General features: G+C 24.5%; 1 protein-coding gene across 7 annotated transcripts in view; it reads left to right on the top strand.

The window, feature by feature from the left end:
- LOC117175858 (H(+)/Cl(-) exchange transporter 5) overlaps positions 1 to 11,871 on the top strand; it is a 79,410-nt gene extending 67,539 nt beyond the window's left edge. For all 7 annotated transcript variants that reach the window (XM_033365658.1, XM_033365653.1, XM_033365654.1 and 4 more), the window contains 2 exons: positions 4,594 to 4,974; positions 10,733 to 11,871. In XM_033365658.1, the coding sequence (XP_033221549.1) occupies positions 4,594 to 4,974; positions 10,733 to 10,823 (472 nt within the window). In that variant the 3' untranslated portion in view covers positions 10,824 to 11,871. The remainder of the gene's footprint in view (positions 1 to 4,593; positions 4,975 to 10,732) is intronic.
- Positions 11,872 to 13,424: the final 1,553 nt, after the last annotated feature.

Below are 13,424 nucleotides of genomic sequence, written 5' to 3'. Positions count from 1 at the left end.
GAATCTTTTCAAAACTTCTACATATCTCTTAAAACTACTCAAATTTCGCCTACAAATAATAAATGTTCAATTGTTATTTATACATCCAAAATGTACAGAAATTTTCTAAAATTTTCAGGATTGTCTGAAAGTTGTAGAAAAAATTCAATTAATTTTGACAGATATTTAGAAGTTTTGAAAAAAATCAAAAATAATTTTTAATTTAAGACCAATTTAAAACAACTTCTAGATTTCTTAAGATTTTGAAATAAAATTTTGAAGCTTTCCAAGGATTTTTAAACTATTCAAAGAGAAAATAATTTAATTTCTAATTTAAGAAGTGTTCAGTTAAAATTTTTTGAATTTTTCAATATTTAATGTTTCTAGCTTAAAATTCCTTAAAATTATATAATTTGGAAAATTTTAAAGTTCATTGATTGATTTTTTAATTTAGAGCACTACAAATGATAAAGTGGATTTTTATTTTTTTATATTGAAAAATGTTAGTACCTTCAATTTTATACACGTAAATTATTGAGCATTTTAATACGACATTTTTTTATTAAAAACTTTTAAATTTCAATTTTAAAAGTTCAAAATTTAACAGCTCCACTTTGAGTGCTTTCAATTAAAGCTCACTTTTGATTACCTCAAGTGGAAAATTTTGTAGCTTTAGAGTTCCATTTTTTAAATTGCATTGGCCGTGAAAAATGTTTGCGAACCGGGAAAAAACCGGGAATTTATTTCGTCGATTAAAACGGCCATCCTGTATATTTAAAATTTTTTTAATTTGCAAGCGAAATTGTTGAATTTTTATGTAGAAATAATAATTGAAGACTTATTATTTGTAGAAAAAATTTGAGTTATCTTAACAGATATTTAGAAATTTTGAGAAGATTAAAAACTAATTTAAAACTTGAAATGATGCCGAGTAATTAAAATGAAGTGTGTGCAATTTTTTTCCAGAACTTCTAAACATATTATAAAATGGATAGAATTTTTCCCACAATTTTGGAAATCTCTTAAAATCGTTTTAAATATTCTGTTAAAATAATTTTTCAAAATGAGAAATCATTTTCAATTTTCCCAGGAATATTAAGAAAATGTTTTTATTCTTTTGGAACCTCTCACAATACTTAAAAACATTCTACATTTTTTTGTTTGAAATCTGCAAAAATATACATTTTGTTTTCAATTAAGTTATGGGTGTTTGCACCAAAATTTTGGTACGAATAGTCGAATTTTTTCGGTACACATACTTTGTTTTCATTGTTTCATATCATTTTAAGTTATAAATTAATTTTTAATCTTTTTAAAAATTCTAGATATCTCTTGAAATTACTCTAATTTTTTCTACAAATAATAAGTGTTCAATTGTTATTTATAAATCCAAATTTGAAAGAAATTTGTTTAAATTCGCAGGAATAATATAACTTTATAATATAATTTATAATTTTTTTAAAGTTCATTGATTCATTATTCAGTTTAGAGTATTGAAAATGTAAACATCGATTTACATTTTTGGAACCTAATCTAAATTTTTGAACTCTATAGTTTACGAATGTTAAAAATTCCGATTTTTTCAGTTCATCTGCATTTTATTTAAAACTGTCCAATTGAAAAGTGTTAGTGCCTTCCAGTTTATAGGTGTAAATTATTGAGCATTTGAATGCAACATTTTTGAATTGAAAAAATTTTGAACTTTAATAAGTTTAAAAGTTTAAAATTCAAGAGTTTCACTTTCAATGCTTTAGTTTGTTGTTTATTTTTTATTACTTTAAATAGAAAAATGTTTTCATTAGAGTTCGATTTTTTAACTATAGTGACCGGGAAAGAAACCGGGAAATGACCAGGGATTTTTTTCTTCGATTAAAACGGTCACCTTGATATTGTAATTTGAAAAAAGATAAAAATTTTCCGAATAAAGAAAAGAATTATTTTTTTTTGAGAAGAAATAAAAAAGAGGAATGGCAAATGAGAAGTAAACCAATCCTCTGTCTTATTATCAAATCAAAATAAAGTAAAAATTGTACAAAATAATCACCAACGTTTCGACACTCATATAGCACCCTTATCAAGGCGAAAAAAATTCGAGCAGGCAGAAACAGCAACGAAACCACGATGCTGTTCCTGCCTGCTCGAATTTTTCTTTTTTTCTTTGATAAGGCTGATGTATGTGTGCCAAAACGTTGGAGATTATTTTTTTGTTTTGATTTGATAATAATAAAAATAAAAAAGACGAAAGAAGAAAGAGAAGGAAGGGGATTTGGTTGATTTACTTCTCAGTTTTCTTTCCTCTTTTTTATTTTTTGTCCAAAAAAAGAATCTTGGTTCTTTTATTTTTAAGGGGAAATTTTTTATACTTTTTAAAATTACAATAGAACTTGGATTCTTGTTTTTATTTTTCTGGAATTCTGCGCATTAAACTTAGTCTGCAGAGGAATTCTGCACATTAAATTAAAAATATTTTTGACATATTTCGCAAAAATTTCCAAAAATTTCACAAAGATTTCAAATAATTCGCAAGGATTGCGGGTGGATCTAAGAGGTCACATAAAGAAGTAAGAACACAATTATTTCATAAATATTTCCGTTTTTCGAAGATTGCACAAAGATTTAAATTACTTCCCAAAGACACTTCACAAAAATGTTAATTATTTCCTAAAAATTATTATTATTATTACCAAATTTTTCAACAATATTTTTTAATGCTTCGCAAAGGTTTTCAGCAATTTCACAAATTAAGTTTTTGGGCACATGAAATAATGGAATAATGGAATTTTTAACCAAAAAGTTTCATTTTCTACAAAAAAAATGTTCAACAGAATAGATGAAGATTTTTCTACAAAAAATAGAATAGTTTAATTTTCAGTTAGATAAAACAGTTTTTGGACAATAAAAATTAATTTTTAACGCAATAGTTAAATTTTCAACCAAACAAGTGAACTTTCTATCAAAAATGTTAAATTTCTATGAAAAACATTTTGGGAATAATATTTAGTTAAAAAAATAATTTTCTATAAAAAACCTATTTTCAACTAAAGAAAAAAAAATTTCCAATAAAAAAACAACAATTTTCTACCAAAAAAAGAATAATTTTAAACAAAATACATGAATTTTGTGCCAAATAATTTAATTTTAAATGGAACTTTGAACCAAAAAGTTTCATTTTCTACAAAAAAATGCCCAAAAGAATAAATGAATTTCATACTGAAAAAAAATTTCAACCAAACATAAAATAGTTTAATTTTCAGTTCAAGAAATCAGTTTTTAGGCAAATAAAATTAATTTTCAACGGAATAATTAAATTTCCAATCAAAAAAATGAATTTTCGATAAAAAATGTTAAATTTCTATGAAAAAAATTTTGGGCAAAATATTTAGTTAAATGTTATTTTAAAAAATAATTTTCTATAAAAATCAAATTTTCAACTAAAAACAAAAAATTTCCAATGAAAAAAACAACAATTTTCTACCAAAAAAAGAATAATTTTTAAGAAAATACATGAATTTTGAACCAAAAAGTTTCATTTCTACACACAAAATATGCTTGACAGAATAGATGAATTTTCTACTGAAAAAAATGTTTTTCTCTACTGAAAAAAATGTTTAGTGTTAAAAAAAATAACTTTATATAAAAAACAAATTTTCAATGATAGAAAAATAAATTTTCAATAAAAAAAACATCTTTCCAACAAAAAAGAATAATTTTTAACAAAATACATGAATTTTGAACAAAAAATTTTCATTTTCTACAACAAAAAAAAATGAATTTTCTACTGAAAAAAAAAAATTTTCAACTAAACAGAATAGTTCATTTTTCAGATAGAGATATCAGTTTTTGGGCAAATAAAATTAATTTTCAACGCAATAGTCAAATTTTCAATCATGCAAATGAATTTTAGATGAAAAATATTAAATATCTGTGAAAAACATTTTGGTCAAAATATTTAGTTAAAAAATAATTTTCTATAAAGTACAAATTTTCAACTAAAGAAAAATAAATTTCCAAACAAAAAAACCAACTTCATACCAAAAAAAGAATATTTTTTAACAAAACACATGAATTTTAAACCAAATAATATTTTTTTTATTGGAATTTTGAACCAAAAAGTATCATTTTCTTAAAAAAAAAATGTCCAGCAGATTAGATGAATTTTATATTGAAAAAAAATTTCAACCATAGTTCTACTGGGTAGATTTTTTTTAAAGGGTTAATTACGCTAAACTCTCGTTTTCAGTCCAGTGCCGGAGGTCGCCTGGAAATAGCTTTAGACTTATTCGGGAGTGGGTGGGGGGGGGGGGGTCCAAACATAGTCAGGGATGCCTAAATTGTTTCCAATTTGAATGCATAATTTTCCGAGTCGCAACCGTCTCTCGCCTCGGAAGGGCCGCAGTGCGCGAGTACTCATTCGACTATATTGCGTAATATTGTGCAATATTATATAGCGTGAGTTTGATATACTTTCAAATCCCTGGAAATATTTAAAACTCTATCAAAAAATTGCGTAGCTGGTGAAACCCTGTCCACTTTCGCTATTGGATGATAATTTATTATGAAATTAAAACTTTCTTTCTTCAGCATTGTTGCTTATTGTGTGGAATATTTTTATAGGCGTAATGAAGCGCTGCATGTACTTACGCAAGACTCGATGACAGTTGAGGACATGGAAACGTTGCTCAAGGAAACTGAGCATAATGGTTTTCCTGTAATAGTTTCGAAAGAATCACAATATTTAGTTGGTTTCGTGCTAAGAAGAGATCTGAATTTGGCTATTGCCAATGCAAAGCGTATGATGGAAGGCATCACGCGACAATCGCTCGTTGTTTTCACTAGTGGTACCAACATCCAAACGCATGGAATGCCGCCGCCCTTAAAATTGAAAAAGATTCTCGACATGGCCCCCATAACAATTACGGATCAAACTCCCATGGAGGCTGTTGTGGATATGTTTAGAAAATTGGGATTACGGCAGACACTCGTTACGCATAATGGGTAAGTTTAAATAAAAATAAACAAATTTTTTTCTGAACAGGGTGGCCAATAACCGAGAATATCGGGTGAACTTTATTTTCAAAATTCCCTGATTTTTCTTTGACTTATATTTTTCATTTTCCTTGTTCATTATTATTCAAATACCATCATTTTAATCTTGTAACATTTTTAACATAGGATCTTTTATAAACGAAATAAAACAGTATTTAACATATAAATTAAAAATGTTCAAATTTATTAATATATTTTAAACAACAAAAAAATGTCTTCTACTATAAAAGATGGCTTTTTAACCATCTTCATCAACCATCAACCATCAAAATTCTTGAATTTTCAAAATAATAATGAAATTTTTAACACAATAATTGGATTTTCAACCTAAAAATATTTATTCCCAACAATAAAGTGTTATAGTTTATATTTCAATAAAAAAAGATGAAATTTATACGAAAAAAAAGAATTTCAAAACCCAAAAAAAAAGAATTTTCGGCAAATAAAGATTTGTAATTCAAGAAATAAATAAAAGTTTTCATAAATTGTTGAACATTTAAGCCGAACAACGAATTTTCTTTACAAAAATTGAATTTTCAAATGAAATACAAGACTTTTTAGCAAAAAAATAATTTTCCACGAAATTGATGCATTTTTAGCCCACAAAAATGAAATTTGAAACCAAGAAAAATGTATATATTTTTTTTTGACAAAAAAGGAGAATTTTCAACTAAAAAAGTTAAATCTTAAAAAAATGAAAAAGTTACATTATAAGTTAAAAAAATAATTTTAAACCAAAAAAGGCCTTTCTACTAAACAGTTACATTTTCGACCAAAGATATAAGTTTTCAATAAAAATAAATACATTTTTAGCAATGTACTTTAACTTTTATGCAAGTAGTTAAATTTTCAATTAAAACATAGTCAAGCAAAGAAGAATATTTTTTAACCAAGAAGTTTCATTTTCACAAAAAAATAAAATTTTTAATGAAACGGATTAATTATTAAATCAAGAAGATGAATTTTCTATCAAATAGTTGCATTTTTATCCAAGAAAGATTAAACTTGTACTAAAACAGATGAATTTTTAATGAAAAAAGGCCTTTTTTAAAGTTGAACTTAAATTTTAGTTAATTTTTTAACACAAAAATATAAATTTTTAATCAAAAGTAAATTTTATACGAAATGGTTACAATTTCAACCAAAAAGTATGAAATTATCAAAAAAGTTCAATTTTCAAACAAACAGATACATTTTTATCCAAGAAAGATGAAATTTCTCTTCAAACAGATGAATTTTTAATTAAAACAAAAAATAATAATGAAAAAATAGTTGAATTTTCACCTAGAAAAGATTTCAGTTCTTATTTTCAACTCCAAAATATTAAATTTAAACGATAAGTAAATTTTCTACGAAATAGTTAAAATTTCAACCAAAAAGTATGACTTTTTAACAAAATTGTTGAACTTTCATCCAAGAAAGATGTAATTTCTGGTAAAGAAGATGAATTTTAAAATCAAAAGACAAACTTTAAAAAAAGAGCTTGAATTTTCTACCTAACAGTTGCATTTTTATTCAAGAAAGATTAAATTTCTTCTAAGACAGATGAAATAAAAAAAAAACTTAAAAAAAATAGTTAAATTTTGATCTAAAGAAGATTCCAGTTCACTTTTCAACATCAAAATAAGAATTGTAAACGATAAGTTAATTTTCTGCTCAATAGTCGATTTTTTAATCAAAAAGCACGACGTTTTAACAAGATTGTTACATTTTCACTTGAACAGTTGCAGTTTTGCCTAAGAAAAATGAAAATTCTATGAAAGCTGATGAATTTTTAAAACCAAAACGGCAAATTTTCAAAAAAAGAGTTGAATTTTCTTTTGAAAAGATTTCAATTGACTTTTTAACACAAAAATAGGTATTTGATACAAAAAATACATTTTCTAGGAAATAGTTTAATTTTCAAGAAGACAGTTGATTTTTTTCCAAGATAGATGCAATAGTTATACTGAAAAGGACGAACTTTTAAATCAAAAAGGCAAATTTTCAGAAAAATAGTTTTCTTCAAAGAAATATTGCAGTTGACTTATTAGCAACAAAATATGAATTTTTAACAAAACTGTTTAATTTGCTACTCAAAAGGATGTCATTTTAAGAAACTTGTTAAATTTGCATCCAAGTAATATAATTTTCAACAAAAAAGATAAAGTTCAGGAGACATTTTTTGCGAATTTGCAAAACTTACGTATGACTACGTATGACTTTATGCAAAAAATAAGAATTTCGTAAAAGACAATTGAATTTTTAGCCAAGAAAGATGAATTTACAATCCAAAAAGACTAATTTTCTTAAAAATAATTAAACTTTTAACAAAATAGATTTGTTTTTTATGAAATAGCTAAATTGTTAACATACAAAGATAAATTTTCAACCAAGAAGATAAATAGTTGGATTTTTAACTAAAAATGGTCCATTTTTAACAAAAAATGTAATAGTTGAATTTTAATTTAAAATAATAACTTTTCAACAACAACAAAAAAACGAACTTTTAACAAAATAGTTTAATCCTTAATCAAATAGAATAATTTCTAAAATAAAGAAATTTTTTTACCTGAGTAGCCGATTTTTCAACAAAATATTTAAGTTTTTAAGATAACAAGACGAATTAAAAAAAAGCAGTCAACTTTGAAACCGGCAAAGAAGAATATTTAATCATGAAAAATGAAAATTTAATGAAATCATTTAATTTTCAATGAAGAAAAGATAAATTTCCAGCCGAAAATGGAATCGTTAAGTTTTGTTTAAAAAAAAAACTAATTTTGAACAAAAAAATAACTTTATATTCAGTTGTATTTAACTACAAAATACGAATTATCAACAAAATCGTTTAATCCTTAATAGAAAAGATGAATTTTCGTAACAAAAAAATATGTTTCTACCTAAGTAGCGAAATTTCCAAAAAAATATTTAAATTCGCAAGGTAAATTCCTATAAGAGTAATCATTAAATAAAAAAGGTTAATTTCCAACAAAAATGGAATCCTTAAATTTTCAGTTTAAAGAATGATTTTTTAAAAAACAAAAAATCGAATTTTCAATTAGTTGAATTTATATAAAAGAGACGACTTTCTACCAAAGTGTTTTAATCTTCATCCGAAATCATGAATTTTTAACTAGCAAAATTAATTTTCTATCCAGGTAGATGAATTCTCAACGAAATACAGGAATTTATTACCAAATCGTTGAATTTTTAACTGATAAAGAATAAATTTTTAACGAAAAATATAATAATTAAATTTTCGTATAAAAATAAATTTAAAAAAACAACGTATTTCCGAAAAATAAGGTAAATTTCGAAATATTTTAAGTTTTATCGAAATAGTTGAATTTTCAACTACAATGCTGAATTTTTAACCAAAAAATGGATTTTTTACAAAATATTTCGACTTTGAACCAACTAGTTGATTTAAAAAAAAAAACATGAATTCTCAATGAAAGTTGTAATAGTTGAAATTTCAACCAAAAAAGATTTTAATTTGTAATTTAATACTGTTGAATTCAACCAAAAAAAAACAAACAAATTTTCAACAAAATGGTTGTATCCTCAATTCAAAAAAGATCATTTTTAACCAAGCAGTTGCATTTTCAACCAAAAAGGATGAATTTTCAACAAAGATGATTAATTTTCTACCAAAAAAATTAATTTTTAACAAAATACATGAATTTTTAACAAAATAAATTAATTTTAAACCAGAAAAGATCAATTTTCTATTTAAAATATCAATTTTGAGAAAAATATGGAGTGTTTAGATTTTCAGGTAAGAAAATTAATTTTCAACAAAAAGAAAACTAATTTTCAGCAAAATAGTTATATTTTATATCCAATAGTTGAATGTTCAACCAAAAAGTTTTTTTTTTACCAAGATGATTAATTTTCTACCAAAAAAGACGAATATTTAACAAAGTACATGACATTTCCGCCAGAAAAGATCAATTTTCTATTTAAAATGTCAATTCTGAACCAAAAATGGAGTAGTTACATTTTCAGGTAAGAAAATTAATTTAAAAAAAAAAACTGATTTTCAGCAAAATAGTTGTATTTTAAACCAAATAGTTGCATTTTCAACCAAAAAGTTGATTTTTTGACCAAGATGATTAATTTTCTACCAAAGACATTTATTTTCAACAAAATACATGACATTTCCACCAGTAAAGATCAATTTTCTATTTAAAATTTCAATTTTGAACCAAAAATAGAATAGTTACATTTTCAGGTAAGAAAATGAATTTTCAAACAAAAACAACTGATTTTCAGCAAAATAGTTAAATTTTCAGCCTTATAATTGAATGTTTTACCAAAAGGTTGTTTTTTTTAACCAAGAAACTTACATTTTTTCAACAGAAAAAACGAATGATCAACGAATTTTCATCAAAATAATTTTAATTTTAACAAAATTATTCAATTTGTATCCAAATTATCGTTTTTTCAATGAAACGAGATCAAGTTTAAACAAAAATATGACAGCTTTTGAAAAAAAATAGCTTCTAAATGTTCAACTAGTTTATTAAAAAGTCGTCTTTGTCGTTTGAAAATTCAACTATTTGGTTAAAAGTTCCAACTATTTTGTTGAAATTTTGTCCTTTTTGCTTTCATTTTTAACTATTTGGCTGCAAAAGCAACTTTTTTGTTAAAGATGATTAATTTTTTGTTGAAAATTTATATTTTATGATTGAGAGTTGTTTTTTTAAATTGAAAAGTCTAATTTTATGTTTTTGTTCAAAAATTCATCTTTTTTGGTAAAAAGTGTTACTATTTTATTGAAAATTTAATTATTTTATAAAAAATTTAACTTTTTTTCACAAAGTATTTTTTTCTTCGAAATTTCAACCGGTTTGTTGAAAATTCTTCTTTTTTTAAAATAGAAAATTCATTTTTCTTGGTTGAAAATTTGACTGTTTTTAGTTAAAGTATAATCTTTTTTTAAACTTGATTAAATTTGATCTCTTTTGCATGAAAGTTCAACTAGCTTTTCGGGTTTAAGAGTCAAATTTTGGTCTAAAGATTTTACTTTATATCTAAAAATATCCACTTATTTGTTGAAAATTGATCTTTTTTGTTTAGAATTCAACAATTTTGTGAAAAATGTAATATAATTTTATTTAAAAGAATCTATTCTCCTATGATTCCCCTATTTTATTGAAAAATCATTCTGTTTCCCTTGTATTAAGAGAATTTTGGACTGGTAAGTTTGAAGTAACTTTTACAGTAATTAGCATTATATATTTCACCTTGAAGTACTTAAATGTTGAATTATTTTCAAATTTTCATATTGCCAAGCAATTATTATTGAATAATTAATTATATAAACGCTTAATAGTCAAAATGTAAGAAATTTAAATGAGATTAAAGTCAAATTTAAAATCCTATTTAACATCCAACAATCAAGTTAATGTGCAGAATTCCTATCAATAAAACCAAGAATTGAACGACAAAAATTGGGACAATCACTATAAAATGTTCCTATTGTAATTTGGAAAAAGATCAAAATTTCCCTAAAAAAGAAATAAAAAACAAAAATTTTTTTTGTACAAAAATAAAAAAGAGAAAAGAAAAATGTTTATTAAAATTCTAATTAAAAGTCAAGCTGGACAAATGTCATTTTTGCCCGGGAAACAGCGTGAATTTTTTTTTTTTAAGTTTGAGTGGCCACCCTCTTTAATTATTGGATTTATTTAATATTGATCCACACAATAATTAAATTTTCCAGACGTCTACTAGGAGTAATTACAAAGAAAGACGTATTGAGGCATATAAAACAGCTGGATAATGAAGATCCCAATTCCGTATTATTTAATTAGTTTATGATTTTAAGTCTATCAGAAACATCACTACGCGATAAAATCGTAACGAAACTCATTAGGCTGTAACTTAAAAAAGGGAAGATAATACGATAGCCGCCCATATACATACTATAAGATATCAGTCTTATTCTCATAAAAGATCGAGTCTAGGAATCATATTTTTATCCTTTTACCCGCGCGTATTTTTCAATACTCTTTAATTATTATAATTATACATCACAGTCTCCATAATAATAATAATAATAATAATAATAATAATAATAATAATAATAATAATAATTGTTCGTTAATAGAATACTCAGACATTTGAAAAGAGTAATTTAATACCAAAAAAGGGGAAAGTATATATTTTGCATATTAAAAAAGAAATCATCACACATGTTTAGCTTCACTCTTTATATGATTTCATTTTTGTGTATTGTTTGGAATTGGTTTTTTTTTCTCTCCAGAATACGTAAGTAATTGTAAAAATGTATTATTTTAGTAGCGACTATTTTTTCCGTACATGTATCGTCCGAAAGTGTTTCTTTGTTGTTGTCGAGTTGAAAAAGTCTCTAAAAAATTGATAACTAACGTGCTATATTCCGTAATTGTTGCATATTATTTATCAATTTTAATTACATGTTGTTGTGTTTATATATGATGAAAATAATGAAAGTTACATGTATTGTCGTCTACTGAAAATCGAGTTTGTCAACATATTAAATAATGAGTTTCCACTCTTTTAATCTGGAAAAGAAATTCAAATTCATGCAGGGAAAAAAGTGATAGAAACATATATTATTGTAAAAAATATGCGAAACAGAATCAGTCTGTCGAAGTGAATGCTTTTGCTTTCATTTTGTGAAAAAGCAATTTTTGTTTGCTTTTACAAATCATCAGTTGGGTATCATGGGTACTACTTAAACAAAGAACAGATTAATAAAATCGTTACGCGAGTCTTGTTATTGTATAAGCATGCGATAATTGTACATATATACATTATACAGTATGATACTAAATTCATCTGTCTTCTAAATGTTAAATATGAGAAGTACAATCACAATTTATGAGTTTTTCTCCTTCCTGTCAATAATTATTATTAGGTCTACAAATTAATGTGGTGCCTTCGTAGAAAAAACTGAAGGTACAAAATGTTCCAGGTGAGAAAAAAGAAAAATATTTACCTTCAGAGTGCATAAATGGTAAAAGTCACGGTAAATTGCTTCGTGGGTGTTATATACCCCAGCGTATTTATCATGTATTGTTTAAGCCCTATTGAATATTTTGTCACAATAAAATTATCCGATATAGTTTAAGGTATCTTTTATAAGGTAGAGTTGATTTTATAGCCATTTATTTATTTTAAGTTTTCTTAAAAGGTTATTGAAAAAAGTGAAAAAATGGGATTTTTTGCTTACAAATTCAGAACTCACGCAATTTTAAATAGTTTAGCCTGAAAATTTATGACTATACTTTTGAAATAGTGCACTTTCATAAAAAATATTGCAACATGTGTGCTTTCAAAAAAGATATTTATTTGCACAGTTAAAAAGTCCTTTTTTATGATAAAATGATGAATCAGATTTTTTGCTTTTAAATTGATTTCTTGTTATAAAAATTGAGTAAGTTTGACGTGTAATACTATAAAATTACAAGAAATTGAAAGAAGAGACATATACTGTAACTGTATTTTAACAATTATATTTTATTCAACACATCCAGTCTGCTCTCGCATGACGCGCTGCCGTACGTTATAAGCCATCTACAAAGAAAAAAGTATGAAATAATCGAAAGAAATCATTATTTCACTTCATATGATTACGTTTGAAAGTAAACAAATATCAATAAAATTTCAACAACAAATATTTACTCCAAAATTACTTTTTCACTCACTAAGTGCACATTGGGTGTTAGATACCCCACGGTTTTTTCACCTCCACTTTCAGCAACTGCTACTAGTAGAGTGACGCTTAACGCAGTATACTAAACGACTTTACTCAATTTTTTCGAATTAAGTATGGTTTATTAGAGTTTGAAAATTGCTTATGGTGTCTGATACCCACAATGCACTTTAAAGGTTAAAAAAAATGGAATCGTTAAATTTTCGGTTTAAAGAATTACTTTTTAAGAAAAAAATCGAATATTCAATTAGTTATATTGAACTAAAAGAGACGACTTTTTAACAAAATAGTTGAATCTTAAAACGAAATGATGAATTTTCAACTAGCAAATATAATTTTCTATCCAGATAGATGATTTATTAATAAAATACAGGAATTTATTACTAAATCGTTGAATTTGTAACTTATAAAGAATACATTCTCAACAAAAAATGTAATAGTACGAATTTCAAACAAATAAATTAAAAAAAATTTTAATAAATATCTCAATGTTTAACTAAATACTTGAATTTTCAACTACAATGCAGAATTTTCAGCTGGCAAAACAGCTGAATTTTTACTAAATCAATCAAACAACTGAATTATTAAAATATAAGAATGAATTTTCAAACAAGAAGATTTATATTCTATTAAAAGAGGAATTTTCAACAAAATATACGAATTTCCAACCAAATAGAGTAATTTTTAACTAAAAAAGATTATTATTTAACAAAAA

Source organism: Belonocnema kinseyi, chromosome 7, assembly GCF_010883055.1.
Source record: "Belonocnema kinseyi isolate 2016_QV_RU_SX_M_011 chromosome 7, B_treatae_v1, whole genome shotgun sequence".
NCBI lineage: Eukaryota > Metazoa > Arthropoda > Insecta > Hymenoptera > Cynipidae > Belonocnema > Belonocnema kinseyi.
This window is presented reverse-complemented; position numbering and strand designations above follow the sequence as displayed.